This window comes from Schistocerca nitens, chromosome 5 (genome assembly GCF_023898315.1).
Source record: "Schistocerca nitens isolate TAMUIC-IGC-003100 chromosome 5, iqSchNite1.1, whole genome shotgun sequence".
Lineage (NCBI taxonomy): Eukaryota > Metazoa > Arthropoda > Insecta > Orthoptera > Acrididae > Schistocerca > Schistocerca nitens.
The window spans coordinates 460,821,159-460,841,123 of NC_064618.1; the positions used below are offsets into that span (position 1 = coordinate 460,821,159).

At 46.0% G+C, this 19,965-nt stretch overlaps 1 protein-coding gene across 1 annotated transcript in view; it reads left to right on the forward strand.

Moving 5' to 3' along the window:
• Nucleotides 1-18,391: 18,391 nt before the first annotated feature.
• The window catches only part of LOC126260529 (tolloid-like protein 1), a 256,314-nt gene continuing 254,740 nt past the window's right edge, over nucleotides 18,392-19,965 (forward strand). The window contains exon 1 of the mRNA XM_049957862.1: nucleotides 18,392-18,545. Within this exon, the coding sequence (XP_049813819.1) occupies nucleotides 18,392-18,545 (154 nt within the window). The remainder of the gene's footprint in view (nucleotides 18,546-19,965) is intronic.

Consider the following 19,965-nt stretch of genomic DNA (forward strand, 5'->3'; position numbering starts at 1 on the left):
TCTGAGGACCTACAAGTTTGTGACCATAGACGCGAAATAAAAGAAATATATTCCGTGGTTTGCCGTTGCCAACACATAGCCTCTCGACTGCAGTCCATCATCACAAGCTGCAGTCCATGATTTGGGCAATCGAGTCACCACAGGGTCGTAGAAGGAAACGTCGAATGCCGCCTCTCACAGTTTCTCCAAGTCTCCACTATCCTCTGCCAACACTCTCGATCCTCGATGAGAGCTACATTCATCTTCCATGTGCTCCTGCTCTGCCACACCCTCGTTCCTGGAAAGTAGATGGTGCAGAGGTATGCATCATAATCCGTAAAGACTACTGATCGTATCTCAGCATCAAGAGGCGCTGCCGTAGGCCGCTGAGGAGACAAAGACCCGGTCAAGGCGACTCGCTGAATACCCGGTTACGTATGTGTACCCCTGTGTGTTGCCATGGATACTCCGCCAGGTGTCGACGAGGCGAAGGTCTTGCACCACGCGCTGCACTTCCCTACATGTGCTAAAGTGTGGTATTTGATCCTGTGGTGACAGGACACAATCGAAGTCGTCCTCTAGGATGATATGATCGTAGTGCCCATCAAATAAGGGCGCGATCTCCTCCGCATAAACTCTCGAACGTCTCTCGCCTTGTCTGTACCGGAGGGGGCATACACGGTCACAACGCTGACGCCCTTATATACGATAGCAAGTCCTCGTGATGAGGGAAGGTAGATCACACCATCGTTCGTGATGCCTTCCTTCACAATGATGGCAGTACCACAGCCACTATCCGTTCATGGTGCCTTATAAACGTCCTATCGATAAACAGAGGGGAACTGGTCGATGCGCACTACCTGAAGGAGGGCGACGACAAGATCTGATGCCTGCAACAAGTCACAAAACATCTGCACCTTTACCTCAGAACTGATGGTATCGGGGTTGATGGTGCCAATCCGGCAGGCCTGGCAGGGGAAGGTAGTATTTGTGGCGCCTGTTGGGATAGGTGGAGGTGGGAGACCTGAAGAAGGCCCTGCTATCAACAACGGGTCCTCTCCTATGTCCACTGGTATTTAACTGTAGTAATGTGAAGCAATTGCAACCGCTGTAGCGACGGCAGCAGACGTCACGTTCTCGACATCGTCGCCCTGCAGTAGATCTATGATAGTGTGAGATACTGAATCCATCCGCTGTCCATCAACCAGAAGCATGGCACTGTGAAGGGCCTCCCTCGAATCCGCTGCTAATCGAATCCCATCAGGGGAACTAACGACCACATCGTCCTGCTGGTGATGGTCGTCACCTACGAGATCTTCGTCTTCTTTGACATCGTCCAGCAGGTATCGGATCAAGCCAGTCGACGTTTCTTCTGTCCCTTTGGAGCTCGTTGTTTTGGAACATGAGTGTTATCCGATAAGGCCGGGGATCGTTACCATCAGGGACAAAAGTGTCGGTTGTCACCAGCATATCTGCGGTGGCAAACCTCACCTGCAGGGCGGTTTCCCCTTCGTATTGCAAAACCGGTGCCACGGGTTGCTCTGGCAGTGCAGAATGTCCGTCTGTAGTGCGCTGCCACCTCATCGGAGGCTGCTCAGTGCCGACTTAAGGCGACGCTTCTGTCGACAGTCGGTGATCAGAAGAAACATTCTAGTGCCCCCCCCCCCCCCCCCCTCCGTCAACTGGAGCACCGTTAGATTGGGCGACGTTCTCTCCTCCTCCGTCGGCAGTCGTGTGATGCCCCATTGCTACAGCTTGATCTGAGCTGTCCTTCTTGCCCACATACCGAAGAAGTATTTGGCTGGACGTCATAATTACAATGCTACGCCTCCCGTCTTAGTTCACATAGGATGTCACGTGTTTAGTAAGGTCTATGAGCAACTGCCGAATCCCATTAAGAACTGGGTACATGGTAAAGTGCGCCTGTTTTTCCGCCATACCGCTTATCACAGTGCCATCGGGCCTCAACGCTGCGATCACTATGTATGCAAGCACGTCAAACAGCAACTCGAAGACAGAGACCGTTCTCTGACCTTGACCTGCATGTTCTAATATCACAGCCCCAATGTGTCCATCCGAATGTATCCATTGAAGAACGGTCGTGGTTTGGAGTAGCTCCGTCATCCGACTGCTTACGATGGAGAGGTGAGCCCCTGTTGTTTGTGATAATCGATGTGACAGTCATCTCGTAAAAACTGTTTAATTGCCAGTGTTTTCGGTCGCACAAACTCGGTCGTAAAATTGAACTTCAATGTCGACTTTCGTCGTGAAAATGTCATGGTGCATCGAAGCAAGTAAGCTGCACTTAGACGACTATAAATCACAACAACACCGCGCGCTCTAACGAGACAGGGAGGCAGACTGCTATTTGGCTATCCGTGTACGACTCATGGTCAGACCCAAACCGCTATATGTAGTCAACCGTGTGTCTACAACCTCCGCTCGTACATCCGTTTATAAATTCTCGTACAGCTGAGACATTTTACTTGAAAATTGTTTTCCCATTGCCGGCGAATAAATACGGTATCGCAGTTCCTGTATTATTCTGAACTACGATGCAATGCGCCTTTGGTCATGCATGCGTGTACAAAGGTACATTGCATCGTAATTCAGAATAACACAGGAACTGCTTATCGTATCGTGTTGTCTAGTCTGAATGCATTCTAAAAATGGTTCAAATGGCTCTGAGCACTATGGGACTTAACGTCTGAGGTCATCAGTCCCCTAGAACTTAGAACTACGTAAACCTAACTAACCTAAGGACATCACACACATCCATGCCCGAAGCAGGATTCGAACTTGCGACTGTAGCGGTCGCGCGGTTCCAGACTGTAGCGCCTAGAGCCGCTCGGCCACCACGGCTGGCAATGTATTCTAACTGGTCCTGTTGTTGTGTGATATGAATTTATTAGACACCTTCCAAAATAATGAATTAGGAATTCAATGACTGCGAAATGAAACAAGAATCATAATTAATTCAGTTTAATGTGTTAAAGTGGTGATTCTATAGTAAAACATTGGAACATCTGACTGAAAGGTCTAGGATGTTGTTGTTTTGGTCTTCAGTCCTGAGACTGGTTTGCTGCAGCTCTCCATGTTACTCTATCCTGTGCAAGCTTCTTCGTCTCCCAGTACCTACTGCAACCTACATCCTTCTGAATCTGCTTAGTGTATTCATCTCTTTGTCTCCCTCTACGATTTTTACCCTCCACGCTGCCCTCTAATACTAAATTGGTGATCCCTTGATGCCTCAGAACATGTCCTACCAACCTATCCGTTCTTCTAGTCAAGTTGTGCCACAAACTCTTTTCCCCAATTCTATTCAATACCTCCTCTAGGTCTAGGATAAGATTCTGAAAATTGTGTATAAAAATAAAACGATTGCAGCTGCTTAGTTGTACTTTGATTGTCGTGATGTTAGCATAAAAGACATATGGTACAACTAGAGAAGGGAATGCGTCGCATTTTAAGGGGGGATATAACGGAAAATGTAAACATTTATTTAAAAAATCATTACAGTCATAGTAATTAACGTGCAAATGTGAAATTTTACATGTGTAACGCAAAAGAGCTGTGTTCTAACGGAAAAATATAATAAAATGTGCAGGATTAATATTTTATCAGAAATTTGAAATTTTAATTTTTTTATTGTCCTTTTTATAAAAAGCCTAAATCAAATTCTAATCATGCAATTAATTTGAAAATTTTATTGTAGTGTCCTGAGAAGGTTATAAGACACGTGAACTAGAGTTATTAATTTATGGTACAAATGGTATCATTAACAAAATTTTTAATTTTGCACATCCAATATTAATTTTTTCTGCAAATAATCATCTACAAATCAGAATGCAATTTTTTAGTTCCAGGGAGACAGGAACACGTTGCGAACAGTTTCTGAAAATTTCATAGCACTAGCGCATATCCTTTTGAGAAAAGGCTTCTAATAACGTAAAAAATGTAAAACAGAGAAAATGAGATTCAAATATTTTCTTCTCATACTTCTACATGTAATAAACTTTCTTCCATACTGATACTCCTCATCCTCCAGGTTACTCTTCTCTCCTGTTCGAATCTGCCTGGCCTGTATTTGCAGGTAAGACACCGATCTGTTAGATTTCTCGACCCTGCTCTCGTCGACGATGTAAAATGCTTTTGTTGTAAACACACCAGGATCTGTACCAACTCTCTTCAGCACTTCACTTCTGCCATTATTTCCATTATTGTAACATAAAACTGCATCCTAGACACCTATTCTGAGTACTTCAAGTCTACAGAATGTCCTTTTTGAGCATATAATTCAAATTAAATTATTGAGTCTTTCATTTGCATTTTGTGTCTTTCAATGAAGACACTTCCTCAATAAATCAGGGTTTGAAAGAAACCTGAATGTGGGCTTAATTGCATTCATAGCAGGTTCTGGTAATGAGTGTTTATGTCAATACGTCTCATTTCTGTTGTTGAACTTACACCAATCATCTTTCGGACACAGACTGTGCATAGGTGTTCGGTCAGTGGATAGTTTGTGGAAAAAAACTGCCCACAGAGCATGCCTCACTGCCTCTAAATTACGTTTGTTTTACCTGAGTGAGCCTGCCTTTTCCTCCTAGTGGTTTTCCATCCTCAAGTACTTCCCCTTTCTTCTTTTTCAGCAAGCGACGAAGCCTACCACCAAACGTCTTTTGGATGTGGCCAACACATTCCAACTTTTATATTGTTGTATTGCACGGATTTTTATTTATTACAGCTTTGAACGAAGAGGAATCACCATCACCAAGGTATTTAGTAAATCTGACATCATACTGGTCCTTAGATCTGGAGAACATCCTCACAACTCCAGCTTGTGTTCTTCATTTCGGGCTGCTTCCTCTTTTTAGTTGGTAAACCGATTTCCATGAAACCTCTGTTTCCTAAAATCAGTTTTTCCACCACCCATTATGCATAAATCTTGACTTCCACGTAAAGGTTTCGAATTCAACCTTACACCTTTGTACTGACTGATTCTTAAAAAGGAAAACTCGTATTTCAGCATTTTGCATCCATTAATTTGCTCATATTGTCTGGGCCACAGATTTCCCGAGAACTGATCAATAAAAAGATTTCTCAAAAGATGCTGGTCCCCTTCCCTGAGTTTTTCTCCTAGTGGTTAACCAGTAACACGCTTCGTACCATTTAGTCTTGATAAACTGCATCTCACTCTCTCTCTGTCTCCTTCTGTGGCGTACCCAATGTTCGGCGGCGTCCTATACTTACAAATAGGTCCGGAACAACAGGCTCTGACTCATCTTGTACATCCAAAAGAAACACAGCTCTCCATCTATCTCCTTCTGTGGCGTATCCAATGTTCGACGATGTCCAACACTTACAACGAGGTCCCGAATAGCAGGCTCTCACTCATCTTGTGTATCCAAAAGAATCACAGCTTTTAAGAAATCATTCACAGTAATGCGTTTCCTGGACCTTACTAAAGACAACATTTATCCTCTTTCAACCTAGGACTCGTAAAAGCAATTGCTGCTGAAGGCCTTATGCCATGGGATATGGTACCTATGTTGCCTGCGGGGTGTCCAGCGTCTTGTGGTAATTCAAAAGGAATGTCTGGTCACGTGAGTGGCAGTAGCCTACAGCCCGTCCAGTGCGTCCTTCTGACAAGGGAACCTCCCCATCGCACCCCCCTCAGATTTAGTTATAAGTTGGCACAGTGGATAGGCCTCGAAAAACTGAACACAGATCAATTGAGAAAACAGGAAGAAGTTTTGTGGAACTGTGAAAAAATAAGCAAAATATACAAACTGAGTAGTTCATGGGAAGATATGCAATATCTAGGACATTACGAACGCAGGAGCGCTGGGGTCTCGAGGTAACGTGAGCAGCTGCGGAATGAAAGGTCCTTGGTTCAAATCTTCCATCGAGTGAAAATTTTAATTTTTTATTTTCAGTTTATGTGACAAACTCTTATGTTTTCATCACTTTTTTGGGAGTGATTATCACATCCACAAGAATCTTTTTACCCACTCGCCAAGTGTACTAGTTAGGTGGGTCGACAACATATTCCTGTCATGTGACGCACATGCCGTCACCAGTGTCGTATAGAATATATCAGACATGTTTTCCTGTGGAGGAATCGGTTGACCTATGACCTTGCGATCAAATGTTTTCGGTTCCCATTGGAGAGGCACGTCCTTTCGTCTACTAATCGCACGGTTTTGCGATGCGGTCGCAAAACAAAGACACTAAACTTATTACAGTGAACAGAGACGTCAGTGAACGAACAGACAGAAAATAACAATGCAAAAATAAAGAAAGTAAAATTTTCACTCGAGGGAAGACTTGAACCAAGGACCTCTCGTACTGCAGCTGCTCACGCTAACCACTGGACCACGCCGCTCCTGAGCTCACACTGTCATGATGTTGCCTATGTGGTCCATGGACTACTCAGTTTGTATATTTTGCTTATTTTTTCACAGTTCCACACAACTTCTTCCTGTTTTCTCAGTTGATCTGTGTTCAGTTTATCAAGGCCTATCCACTGCGCCAACTTATAACTAAATCTGAGGGGGGTGCGATGGGGAGGTTCCCTTGTGAGAACTCACAAAGACGTGATCCCCCTCTCTGGCTACGGGGCTTCGCTGCTCACCTGAGTACTGTCAGCTCGTCCCAGTGTGCTTCCAAATGGCTTAATACTTACACACACGATGCAAATGCAAATAAAAGTGTAAATTAAGATAATTAACGACCAAAAATCACTGATAGTAACATGCATTTCATTTCTGAGTGTTGATTAATTATTCCAACCTAATGGTTGTTTATATTCTAATTTTATATTAGCTACAGGACAGTTCTGGAAGAAACTGGCGGGAAACAATACATTCTAGTACTTCCACTTACCTTTCAGTTAAGAAATCAGTGCATATTAACCAATGTGGATTTTGGAGGCAGTGAGCAAATAAAATCTATCCTGCCCTATTCACTCTCTAGCCCAAGAAAGTTGTGGCTAAAGGTGGTCAGAAGAAAGATCTATATCTTTATTTCTAAATGACTATTAAGGTCCCATATCACCTTCTCGCGAACAATATATACACGTTTACTGAGTATATATTCAAGGATGCGAATGTTTCGGGATTCACAAGAACAGTTCAATGCACTATGATACAAGGAAGATATAACAAAATGGTTCAGACGGCTCTAAGCACTATGGGACTTAACGTCTGAGGTCATCAGTCCCCTAGAGTTAGAACTACTTAAACCTAACTAACCTAAGGACATCACACACATCCATGCCCAAGGCTGGATTCGAACCTGCGACCGTAGCAGCAGCGCGGTTCCGGACTGAAGCGCCTAGAACTGCTCGGCCACAGCGTCCAGAGAAGATAACAAAGTTTTAGCACTTACTTTTTTAAAAATAAATGTAACGTGTCCTTGTTCAAGACATCTCATTTTATTTACATTATCGAACAAGTTTCTCTAGGATTACAAGTCAATTGCTCTGAAGTCAGTCCTGCATCTCTTCAATTTTTCTTCTGTTCAGCAAACGTATCTACTGTTAGTTCGATCTAAAACATTTAACCCATTTTACGTGTCTCAGTGTGTCTGTCACATGGATGCCTCTGAGAGCCTTCTAATTCTAATATTGTCTTTGTGTTCTTATGGAGAAGTAGGGATGATGATGACGTCTGGTTTGTGGGGCGCTCAACTGCACGGTCGTCTGCGCACGTACAAAGTCCCAATTTTTTCACAGCCCATTTTTTTTCACAGTCCACTGTCACGAATGAAGAAGATGATGATGATGAAATGATGAGGACAACACAAACACTCCCCCGGCAGAGAAAATCCCCAAACCGGCCGGGAATCGAACCCGGGACGCCGTGATCTAGAGGTAGCAACGCTAGCTGTAGACGAGGAGTAGGGAAGTTAAAGGGTGGGAGACAGGTCGCAGCTAGGTATCAGGAGACAGACAGCTACCTACCTCAATGTTCCCATGCTACGTGTGGATAACGTTCATGAGTGTCACACGCCCTCATTCCATGAGATTAATGTGATCGAAGTATAGGAAATACAGATGCGTACCGCATTTTCTGACGTTATTTCCAGTAACAAAAAAATAAATGTGGTGTCACCGCCAGACACCACACTTGCTAGGTGGTAGCTTAAATCGGCCGCGGTCCATTAGTACATGTCGGACCCGCGTGTCGCCACTGTCAGGATCGCAGACCGAGCGCCACCACAAGGCAGGTCTCGAGAGACGTACTAGCAGTCGCCCCAGTTGTACGACGACTTTACTAGCGACTACACTGACGAAGCCTTTCGCTCATTTGCCGAGCAGATAGAATAGCCTTCAGCTAAGTTAATGGCTACGACCTAGCAAGGCGCCATTTGTACCATTGCATGTATTTCAAGATAGTCTCACTTGTATCATCAAGAATGCTGTATACCAAAGGACGATATAAAAGTTAAGTGTTCTAGTAGCTACGTTCTTTTCTTTATCACATTCATTACGAATCCTGTTCCAGACTTAACGCAAGACGGCTTGAGTTGACGCGTGCCCTTTCGGCTACTTCACTGTGGACTGGCTGCCTTAACAGTCCACTACAATAAAGATGGACAAGGACTAGGTCATTACAGAGTAACGAGAAAGGACGGGAATTATTTGTATCGTGTTGAAGCTGCATGGGCAGCTGTACCTGTACACGCCATCCAAGCTCTGTTTGACTCAATGCCTAGGCGTATCAAGGCCGTTATTACAGCCAGAGGTGGTTGTTCTGGGTACTGATTTCTCAGGATCTATGCATCCAAATTGCGTGAAAATATAATCACATTCAGTTCTAGTATAATATATTTGTCCAATGATACCCGTTTATCATCTGCATTACTTCTTGGTGTAGCAATTTTAATGGCCAGTAGTGTATTTGGTCATTACGTTTCCCAGAAAACGTCGGGATGAAGTTGACTGCAGGGAAACTGTAAGCCAAAGTTGCAGTGGGTGGTTGGGCTGCTGTGCTACTTAAGGTGCTTGCAGCCGTCCTTAGCGGCGCAGCAGGGTGTACTTCTGCGGATTGGCAAACTGGGTTTCAGCCAATTTTTGGCATTCTTCTGTCAATTCTATTTTTCGTAATAATAACTTATCTATTTCTGCTTGAACGGTGGCTACTAGGTCTGGTTTTTCCGTAGGTGGGGAGTTCCTTTCGCCAGTGTTGATACTATGGGTTTGAGGCATCGTTACAATGTTAGGACTCCTAGTTCTCTCCAACAACTTTACAATTTGAGCACGGAAGAAAAGATGACGGCGTAGCTGGCAGCTAGGAAGCATGGGCGAGGAGAAATTTGAATGATGGACTTACAAAAGCTGCAGTTTCGGCGGTGGTGAGTGGTCGAGGCTGCATCTGGTTGGACGACGGCGGCAGGAAACAGCGGCAAAGATAATGTCAGCAGTGTCGATGGCTGTGAGCAAAGCCTCAGCTTGTCGGCCGGAACACGCGCATTTCCTGGATGGCGGCGCTCGGCTAGAACATGACACCGCGCTACATCTGAGTGGCGTGGAAGACGGCCAGCCATGGCGTGGCGTACCATCGAACTGCCTGGCAACGGCAGCGGCGGCGGCTGGCTGTGTGGCACAGCGAAGCGCTTGGTCACGCAAGTGGACTGGCGTTGCTGCGGCAGCTGTTAGGAACGCCGAAACAGCGGAAGGCTGCGTGGCGAAACACGAATGCGTGTTCGCTTGTTATTGCGCACCGCATCTGGTGTGTCAAGCGCGAAATACTAGTGGCAGCTTCATCGGGTACAGCATGTTAATCTTCAGTTAGGTCAATAAGACGGGTCTAATGGTGAGCGATCCCACTTTCGATACCAGATGTTAATGTGTCAGGATTGGCGAGGATGGGAAAGTGTTGGGCACCCGTTGAGGTGAAAAATCAAACGTATTTTAAGTGCATGGTTGTTTAATGCCATACAGGCCTAAAGAAGCCGCCGAAACTGACTGAGCTGCTGCCCAAGAGAGCAGGAGAGGAGAGCGTGTGGTCGAGTCGGAAGCTGCCAGCAGAAAAGAGCGGTCAGCGTGTCCACTGCCAGCAGCTGGCCGCGGTTCCCCCCCCCCCCCCCGCCCCCCCCACATGACCGCCTCCAACCCTCCCTATTGGACAGCCAAGTTGTAGATGCGCAGTTGGGTAGCATTACCTATTCAGCAACAGGTGACTTTAGCTGCTAATGGTTCCACACGTGAGTTTCAAAGTGGTTCTGTCTGGTTTTGCGCAACGTGACTGATATGCTGTAAGTAGCCGCCAGGCAGAAGGCACTGGCGAACATCAAGTGAAAAATAAAAATCAAATTTTATACTATTTAATCCATTCAGGAACGGCCCCCACTGTTCACTCTTCTCCCCTCTGCAGCAGTGAAGCGTTTGGGGGGGTGGGGGGGGGGGACAAACTGACAGTTACTATGGGGCTCATGCGAAGGATGGCCTTACATAATTTTAACAATACATTTTGGATTTTTCTTTTAAATTTGCATTGAAAAAATGTAATAATATGGTAATGAAATCTTGGGTGACAAAATTTGGACGACGGCAGATGGTGCGGCGGTGGTGTGAGGTGCTGCGAATAGCGGTGCAAGCCGTGGCGATCAGCTGTTGGTGCTGGCAGCGGCGAAGGTCTCTGGCCGCAGTGAGCAGTGGTGCGCTGTGACGCACTGCAACTTCCGCCGGAGCGTGTAAGTGGGAGCGCTGCACAGATCACAAGGGGGGAGGGGAAGGGGATTAACATTCTGCATCACTTCACATGCACACGGAGGGCACTGTATCACTTACATCTAGAGGAGGGCCACGCCTCCCCCCTTTTTTTTGGAGGTATTGTAATTCTTTATCCACATGGCACTCAGACCATGGCTTTTTTCTACAGTATGGGGCAACAAGAAACATTCCTGTTCTCAGTACAAGACTTAAGCGTGATATTCCCCAGAAGGTTGCTGTTCAGGGACAGCAGGTAAGGGCGACCGAAGTCGTGCAAAAAGTCCTTTTCTAAAGGCTACCCATAGGGATAAATCAATTAGGATAATTACTAAAGGGGTACATACAGAACTAGGAATAACTATATGACTGAGATACTGTTGGTGGTGCCAATCCGTATTATGCGCCGTGGCATGGTCTAGCGTAATCTGCCCTGACTCTTTGTTTAACAGGTCAGTTAAAGATTGGACCGCCGGCCGGGGTGGCCGAGCGGTTCTAGGCGCTCAAGTCTGGAACTGCGTGACCGCTACGGTCGCAGGTTCGAATCCTGCCTCGGGCATGGATGTGTGTGATGTCCTTAGGTTAGTTAGGTTTAATTAGTTCTAAGTTCTAGGCGACTGATGACCTCAGAAGTTAAGTCGCATAGTGCTCAGAGCCATTTGAACCATTTTTGAAAGATTGGACCAGTTGGGAATATGAGTGATTGGGGAGAGATGGCCAATTGTCAGGCGACGGTAGTACCATCGGTTGCTCTGGTAAGTACCACATGAGAGGGGGGAGTCCCACGTTATGGGCGTAAGACAAGTGTGCAAACACTTCCTCGGTGGGGGTAGTGATATCACAGTGAGAACTATTAAATAAGATTCGAAAGTATTCTAATGCATTAATGTTGAACTGATTTACAGTGAAGAAAAAATAGTTCCAGTTTTGGCCACGATGTGGTAATCTGGCGCTGTGAATGCAAGACCTAGACGTACAGTTACGTGTAATGTACTAGGAAAGGGACGTTGATAGAAAAAGTGAGACAACTGAGAAAGGCATGTTGCCAATTTTATTATTAACTGCCGCTTACACGATTTGTTGAATATGAATACCGGAGAAGTCGACGAGACGCTGTACAGTGGCAGGTTTGCACCTGGTGGCAAAAAATGGAACAAATGTTCTTCCAGCATAAATATTGGTTCACGATTAGCCTCGCAATACTAGGGGGCGAGTTACTCTATGCCCATCTCTTGAAAATATGAAAATATTGAAACCTAGTCAGCTACGTTAAATTTTAAAATTTTGAAATAATGTTTATTATATTTAATGCATTCTTCTACCAGATTCCACATATGTTTTAAAAATTTTAGTTAAACTTGATTCAAAAATTTATGTCTCCATAGCAGATCTCACTTTCCTCAATGACTGTCGTATTCAATATTTCGAGGTTCAGGGCTTTACTTACATATTAATACCTCTTTAAGAATGAAGTCAACTGGCATTTTTTAATTTTTTTGTGGTGGACAAGAAGTCGTTAGAACATCACAGTGAAAGTACATTGATATTGATACCGGTGAGCTAAAAGGTATTTTCAGGTTCCGGACCCTACATACACGTCAGTACCTCTTTAAAAAGTATGTTGCCAACATAATTCAGAAACAGTTAACGATTTCTTTTTTTGGATGGCCATAAAGCAACATCCCCTTCGTAATGCGCGTTATGAAAGATGCCTTGGTACTGTATAGTGGGGGCCGTTTCGGAATGGATTTAATAGTATAAAATTTGATTTTTATTTTTCAATTGATGATCGCCAGTGCCTTCTGCCTGGTAAAACCGGACAGAACCTCTTTGAAACTCACGTGTTGAACCATCAGACACGCCCGGGTTCCCGAGTTCGATTCCCGGCGGGGTCAGGGATTTTCTCTGTCTCGTGATGACTGGGTGTTGTGTGATGTCCTTAGGTTAGTTAGGTTTAAGTAGTTCTAAGTTCTAGGGGACTGATGACCATATATGTTAAGTCCCATAGTGCTCAGAGCCATTTGAACCATTTGAACCATCAGCAGCTAAACTTATATGTTGGGTTAGTGCATTAGCATATCTACCTAATTTCGCTGTCATATCATAATTACAGGCGACACTAGACCTCCATACGTAGCTGTACTTTAATTATAAGTACCTGGTACATTCCATAAGGTACATTTCGGAGTGTGGATTTAGATGTATTTGTAGACTTTTACTAGTTTCATTGTCACTGATGATGGAAAACACTGGCTTTCATGGGGAAATTACTCATTCTTAAAACCAGCCCACTCGGTTCCGATACACAAAAACTGATTATATTGAGATAGGAAACAAATGGTCAGAAATGCATATTTATTGTGTTATGGACATACACAGCATACACCACATAGCCGGCCGCGGTGGTCTAGCGGTTCTATGCGCTCAGTCCGGAGCCGTGCGACTGCTGCGGTCGCAGGTTCGAATCCTGCCTCGGGCATGGATGTGTGTGATGTCCTTAGGTTAGTTAGGTTTAAGTAGTTCTAAGTTCTAGGGGACTGATGACCGTAGATCTTAAGTCCCATAGTGCTCAGAGCCATTTGAACACCACATAACAGTCCGCAGCTCGTGGTCGTGCGTAGCGTTCTGGCTTCCCGCGCCCGGGTTCCCGGGTTCGATTCCCGGCGGGGTCGGGGATTTTCTCTGCCTCGTGATGACTGGGTGTTGTGTGCTGTCCTTAGGTTAGTTAGGTTTAAGTAGTTCTAAGTTCTAGGGGACTGTTGACCATAGATGTTAAGTCCCATAGTGCTCAGAGCCAGCCAACACCACATAACAACAACTTACCTTCTAGTTATTGTTCAAAGCGACGACCGCCACTCTCTATGCACGCATCGCAGCAGTGCATGGAGTTACGCTGCATTCTCACAAAGGTGCTGGGTGTCTGTTGTAAACTGGAACAGGCACTGGGTGATACACAGCGTACCCCCTTACCACAAAACAGACATAGTGTACACAACTTAGCTAATAGCATGTGTGTCATGTCACAGCAGCATGCATTGCATCAGTGCATTAACCTGTGCCACAGACACACCACTATCCCTGGTGTTTGTTGTCCTTTGCATCAGACACTATGTGATGTGTCCATGTTGAGGTGTTTTACAGTGTACAGTGCATGACATGAAGTCAAAGAGGGAACATTACTCATCACGAGAGTTATGAGACATGCATTTAATATACAATGCTGCAGGATCCAATGCGCATAAACCAGCACAACTGTATGTCTCAACAGGTCTCATGCTAATTGGAAGAAGTTTATCTCTGTGGACACCTACCTACAGAGAGACAGCCAAGGTTCTTGCCAAAGACATGTCCCAACACCAAATTTTGTGGAGATGGTGTTGGATCGTGTGGCCAACCACCCAGTAACAAGGTAGAGTGTGCAGCTCGTGGTCTAGTGGCTAGCATTGTTTCCTCTGGATCACAGGGTCCCGGGTTCGATTCCCGGCCGAGTTGGGTATTTCCTCTGCCCAGGGACTGTGTGTTCATGTTGTCCTCATAGTTTCATCACCATCATTCGTGACAGTGGCTAGATTCGACTGTGCAAAAAATTGGACTGTGAAAAAATTGGGACTTTGTATGGGCACTGATGACCGCACAGCTGAGTGCCCCACAAACCAAACATCATCATCATCATCATCAGTAACAAGCACCTGTCAACTTGCCTGTGAAATGCACAATTCGAAAAATACAATGTGGAGAGTACTAATGGAACAGGTATTACACCCCTATCACACCCTCGAATTCTTCCTATTGTAGACCCCTATCACAAGGAATGTGTGCAAGTACTGAGACCAAGGAATTTCGAACCCTCCGTTCACTTCTGTCAGTGGATTATCTACTGGAGTGCTGGAGTGTGGAACATCCTACAGATTATGTTGTTCACTGATGAGATGTCACTCACCTGTGATGGTATTTTCAGCAGCCACAACAGCCATATCTGGAGTGAGGTCAATTCCGACACGGCGGCCGGCCGGTGTGGCCGTGCGGTTTAGGCGCTTCAGTCTGGAACCGCGTGACCGCTACGGTCGCAGGTTCGAATCCTGCCTCGGGCATGGATGTGTGTGATGTCCTTAGGTTAGTTAGGTTTAAGTAGTTCTAAGTTCTAGGGGACTGATGACCACAGATGTTAAGTCCCATAGTGCTCAGAGCCATTTGAACCATTTGAACCCGATACGGCCCACATCGATGGGCACCAACGTATAGGCGAGCATTGTCTGCGATCATCTAACAGGACGTTGTTTGCTATCCCCACGTTTGAACAAGTGAGGTGGCGCAGTGGTTAGCAAACTGGACTCACATTCAGCAGGATGAAGGTTCAAGCCCATGTCCGACCATCCAGATTTAGGTTTTCCCTGATTTCCATAAATACCTCCATGCAATTGCCGGGATGGTTCATACAGAAGGGCACGGCCGATTTCGTTCCCTCTCCTTGACAGAATCCGAACTTGTGCTCCGTCTCTAATGACCTCAATGTCGACTGGACTTTAATCCAAATCTTCCTTCCTACCTTCCTTCTTTCCCTGTATGACTGGTCCAAATTACCTGGTGTTCCTGTGAGATGTGCTGCCACAGTTCTTGGAGACTGTACACCTTGATGTTGGCGAAAGGATGTGGTTTCAATACGACAGTGCACCATCCCACTATGATGTTAATATCTGCGAGCACCTGAACAACATGTACGTACATCACTGGATTGGAAGGGATTGTCTTGTCCCACGGTGAGCGTGATCGCTGGGTCTCACATCTCTGGTTCAAAATGGTTCAAACGGCTCTGAGCACTATGGAACTTAACTTCTGAGGTCATCAGTTCTATAGAACTACTTAAAGGTAACTAACCTAAGGACATCACACACATCCATGCCTGAGGCAGTATTCGAACCTGCGACCGTAGCGGTCGCGCGGTTCCAGACTGAATCGCTTAGAACCGCTCGGCCACACCGGCCGGCTCACATCTCTGGACGTTTCCCTCTGGAGTTACATGCAGACGTTGGTGTATGAAATCCCCATAGAAAATGATGAAGACCCGCTTGCTACGGTGCAAGCTGCTTGTCTTCTGGTACAACATACACCAGGGGTCTTTGAGAGAGTGTGGCGAAAGTACATGGACCGTTGCCATGCATGCATTGAGACTGGCGTCATCGCTTTGAACAGTTACTTTGGACTACGTTGTTGTTATGCGGTGCGGCCGCTGGTGGCCGAGCGGTTATAGGCGTTTCAGTCTGGAACAACGCGACCGCTACGGTCGCAGATTCGAATCCAGCCTCGGGCATGGATGTGTGTAATGTCCTTGGGTTCATTAAGTTTAAGTAGTTCTAAGTCTAGGGGACTGATGACCTCAGATGTTAAGTCCCATACTGCTCAGAGCGATTTGAACCATTTTGTTGTTCCCAGAATGAGATTTTCACTCTGCAATGGAGTGTGCGCTGATATGAAACTTCCTGGCAGATTAAAACTGTATGCCCGACCGAGACTCGAACTCGGGACCTTTGCCTTTCGCGGGCAAGTGCTCTACCATCTGAGCTACCGAAGCACGACTCACGCCCGGTCTCACAGCTTTACTTCTGCCAGTATCTCGTCTCCTACCTTCCAAACTTTACAGAAGCTCTCCTGCGAACCTTGCAGAACTAGCACTCCTGAAAGAAAGGATACTGCGGAGACATGGCTTAGCCACAGCCTGGGGGATGTTTCCAGAATGAGATTTTCACTCTGCAGCGGAGTGTGCGCTGATATGAAACTTCCTGGCAGATTAAAACTGTGTACCCGATCGAGACTCGAACTCGGGACCTTTGCCTTTCGCGGGCAAGTGCTCTACCATCTGATCTACCGAAGCACGACTCACGCCCGGTCTCACAGCTTTTCTTCTGCCAGTATCTCGTCTCCTACCTTCCAAGTTCTGCAAGGTTCGCAGGAGAGCTTCTGTAAAGTTTGGAAGGTAGGAGACGAGGTACTAGCAGAAGTAAAGCTGTGAGACCGGGCGTGAGTCGTGCTTCGGTAGCTCAGATGGTAGAGCACTTGCCCGCGAAAGGCAAAAGTCCCGATTTCGAGTCTCGGTCGGGCACACAGTTTTAATCTGCCAGGAAGTTTCATTTTGTTGTTATGCGGTGTGCGCTTTGTATGTTCATAATAAATATGCATTTCCGATCATTGGCTCCCTGTCTCAGTATAATCGTTTATGGACCTATATCGCCGTCCACCCCCTAGAAGCTGAGTGGTCAGCGCGACAAAATATCAGTCCTAAGAGCCCGGGTTCGATTCCCAGCTGGGTCGGAGATTTTCTCCGCTCACGGACTGGGTGTTGTGTTGTCCTAATCATCATCATTTCATCCACATTGACGCACAAGTCGCCGAAGTGGCGTCAAATCGAAACAATTGCACCCTGCGAACGGTCTACCCGACGGGGTGCCCTAGTCACACGACATTTATTTACGAGTGCTATCCACAAAGTACATTACGTTTTGGAATTAAAAATAAATAAAGATTTGGAAATTTCTTTTATTATATACAGATGAAAGCCACACTTAAATACTACTTTTCTACATAGTTGCCATTTAAATTAAGGCACTTATCGTTGCGATGGACGAGCTTGGAAATTCCTTCGTCGTAAAATTCGGCCGCCTGCGCCTTCAACCACGTGGTTACCTCTTCTTGAAGCTGTGCGTCGTCATCAAAACGCTGCATAGCCAACCACTTCTTCATTGCTGGGAATAAGTGGAAGTCGCTCGGTACCAGGTCGGGACTGTACGGCGGATGAGGAAACAACTCCCACTTAAAAGATTCGAGAACTTCACGAGTGGCATTTGCCGTGTGGACCCGGGCGTTGTCGTGAATCAGCAAGATCTTTGAGCCGAACTTTCCCCTGCGCTTGTTTTGTATTGCTCTTCTGAGGTTGTGCAGAGTTTGGCAATACTTTTGAGAGTTTATTGTAGTGCCTCTTTCCAGGAAATCCACAAAAATCGTATTTCTACCGGGTTACTGATTAACCACGTGGTTGAAGGCGCAGGCGGCCGAATTTTACGACGAAGGAATTTCCAAGCTCGTCCATCGCTACAACAAGTGCCTTAATTAAAACGGCAACTATCTAGAAAACTAGGATTTAAGTGTGGCTTTCATCTGTATATAAAAAAAATTTCCAATACTTTATTTATTTTTAATTCCAAAACGTAATGTACTTTGTGGATAGCCCTCGTATTTATACCCATATCGCCTCTTTCGATTTGACCAAAAGGTTTGAGACATCTTGAATGTACCAAATTTGGGTTAAAGCTGCTCTTTGGAGTATAAACACATTGCAGTTCGAACCTAGCTGAATGTAGAGTAGCGACTACTACCACCCACGATGTAGAATGACCACTGCTACGACCAGCGAAGCGCGCGGCGTGACTGGAGCTCACACGCCGACAGCGGCGCGGAAGGAGACGGGGGGCGGTACGCATCACCAGTGAATCCCGAGGCCGCGCAGATGGGAAGGAAGGAGCGAGCGAGGAAGGAGTGCGTGCAATTGCGTAAGCTGTGGCGGCGGCGGCGGCGGCGAGTGGCGGCCAAGGCTGCGCCGGCCGCGGGCGGGGCGGCCGACCCAGTTGCTGCGGCGTGCCGCGGCGCGGCCGGCCGGCTGGCTGGTACTGCTCGCGGGGAGCGGCTAGTGCGCCGCCAGATGCGCTCATGGACGCCACGGGACCGCCGCGCGCGCTCCGGCCGCGTCTACCGCCGCTGCTGCTGCCGGCGCTGCTGGCGCTTGCGCTCGCGTCGGGGGCCGCCGCCGCCTTCCAGATCGACTTGGCGGCGCTCGACCTGCCGCTGCCGCACCGCCTCAACGGTGAGTCACGGCGGCGCCGTCGCCTCCCGCCTCCCCCGCACCACACTGACTCACCACAGACTCGTCTCCCGGAAACACTGTCAGCGGCGCCGTGTTTACTCCCCAGAGGTGGAGGCTCCAGCGGCGAACTGGCGCTTAACGTCTAGCACTACCTTTCTATGTGGTATTCTGCGTGGACCTTCGACCATAGATACTAGTAGACTGGCCTTGCTGTGCAGAAGCTATAGGGCTGGTGTGGCTCCAACATAGACCACGTAACTGTTGCCAAAACGTGGCGGGATTTCAAATCACCGGTCTGCCATCCTATGTTTCTACCGTATTTTCCCCACATTTCACAATTGACTGCCAAACACTTCCAACAAAAATTACTTTTCTATTTGCGAAAAATTATGCCAGAACTACATTTGACCTGGATTTGTTCACAGTACCATTTATAACAAATACATCGAACGCCACTCTGGTGGGCAGCGAGACGTTATTACTATAAACTATCAATTAAAATAAAATGTCGTTAAAATTCTTTTAAACAGTAAGAGTGGGCTCGTGTCAAAACTGCAAACATTGGATTCGGCGCGTTTTGAGCTCTAGTCACTTATAAAAGAAAATGGGATATGGGAATTATGTCAACTATAGGTGCCAAAATTGTCGAATTTAGGAGCAGGTCCATTTTACAGTATCAATTTTAGGTGCACTTCATTAAGACTCAGTTCCCACTATTTTTACAAAAGTTTAAACTATCAGTTTAAAAAAATGATATTTTAGATCAAAGGTGAGACTTTGAAGTTTCAGAAAATAATTTTGGAGCCTAGGTTTAAAAATGACAGACGCTGTAAATAAAAATTATAAATATACATTGTAAATAATAACTAACCTATAAAAGCACTTCTCCGCTAAGTGATTCGAGTAAAGGCGCGTATGTGTGCAGATGGCTTAAAGTTTTTCCGTTTCAGGGCCTGTATACAAAGCTGCCTTCCGTTTTCATCCTTAGGGAACCTACGAGTAGGAACGAGAAACAATTATACTTACTTCTGTAACCGAATTATCACAGATACTTTGCAAAATGTAATATGAGTCTGACTTTACAGGCATCACCTTCAACACTTTAATTTACGTGATACTCTATTTCAAGTGTAAAAAACATATAAATGTCACTTCAGCAGATTTCAATAAACGCATCTGCACTAACACACGTGAAATGTAATGCCATTTCCCTCGAAAAAACGCTGAGTACAGCCATAAGCGCAACACGAAACAACCATGTTTTGCCAACATTCACGTGACTTCAGCCCAGAGATGTTACAGCCACGAAAATGACGTCAGGGCCAGTCTATTATATTTATGGTCGAAGGCGTGGATACACATTTTGGCCACTGACATTACACTGTTTAGCCTTCAACAGTTACATTGTTCAGCCATCAAC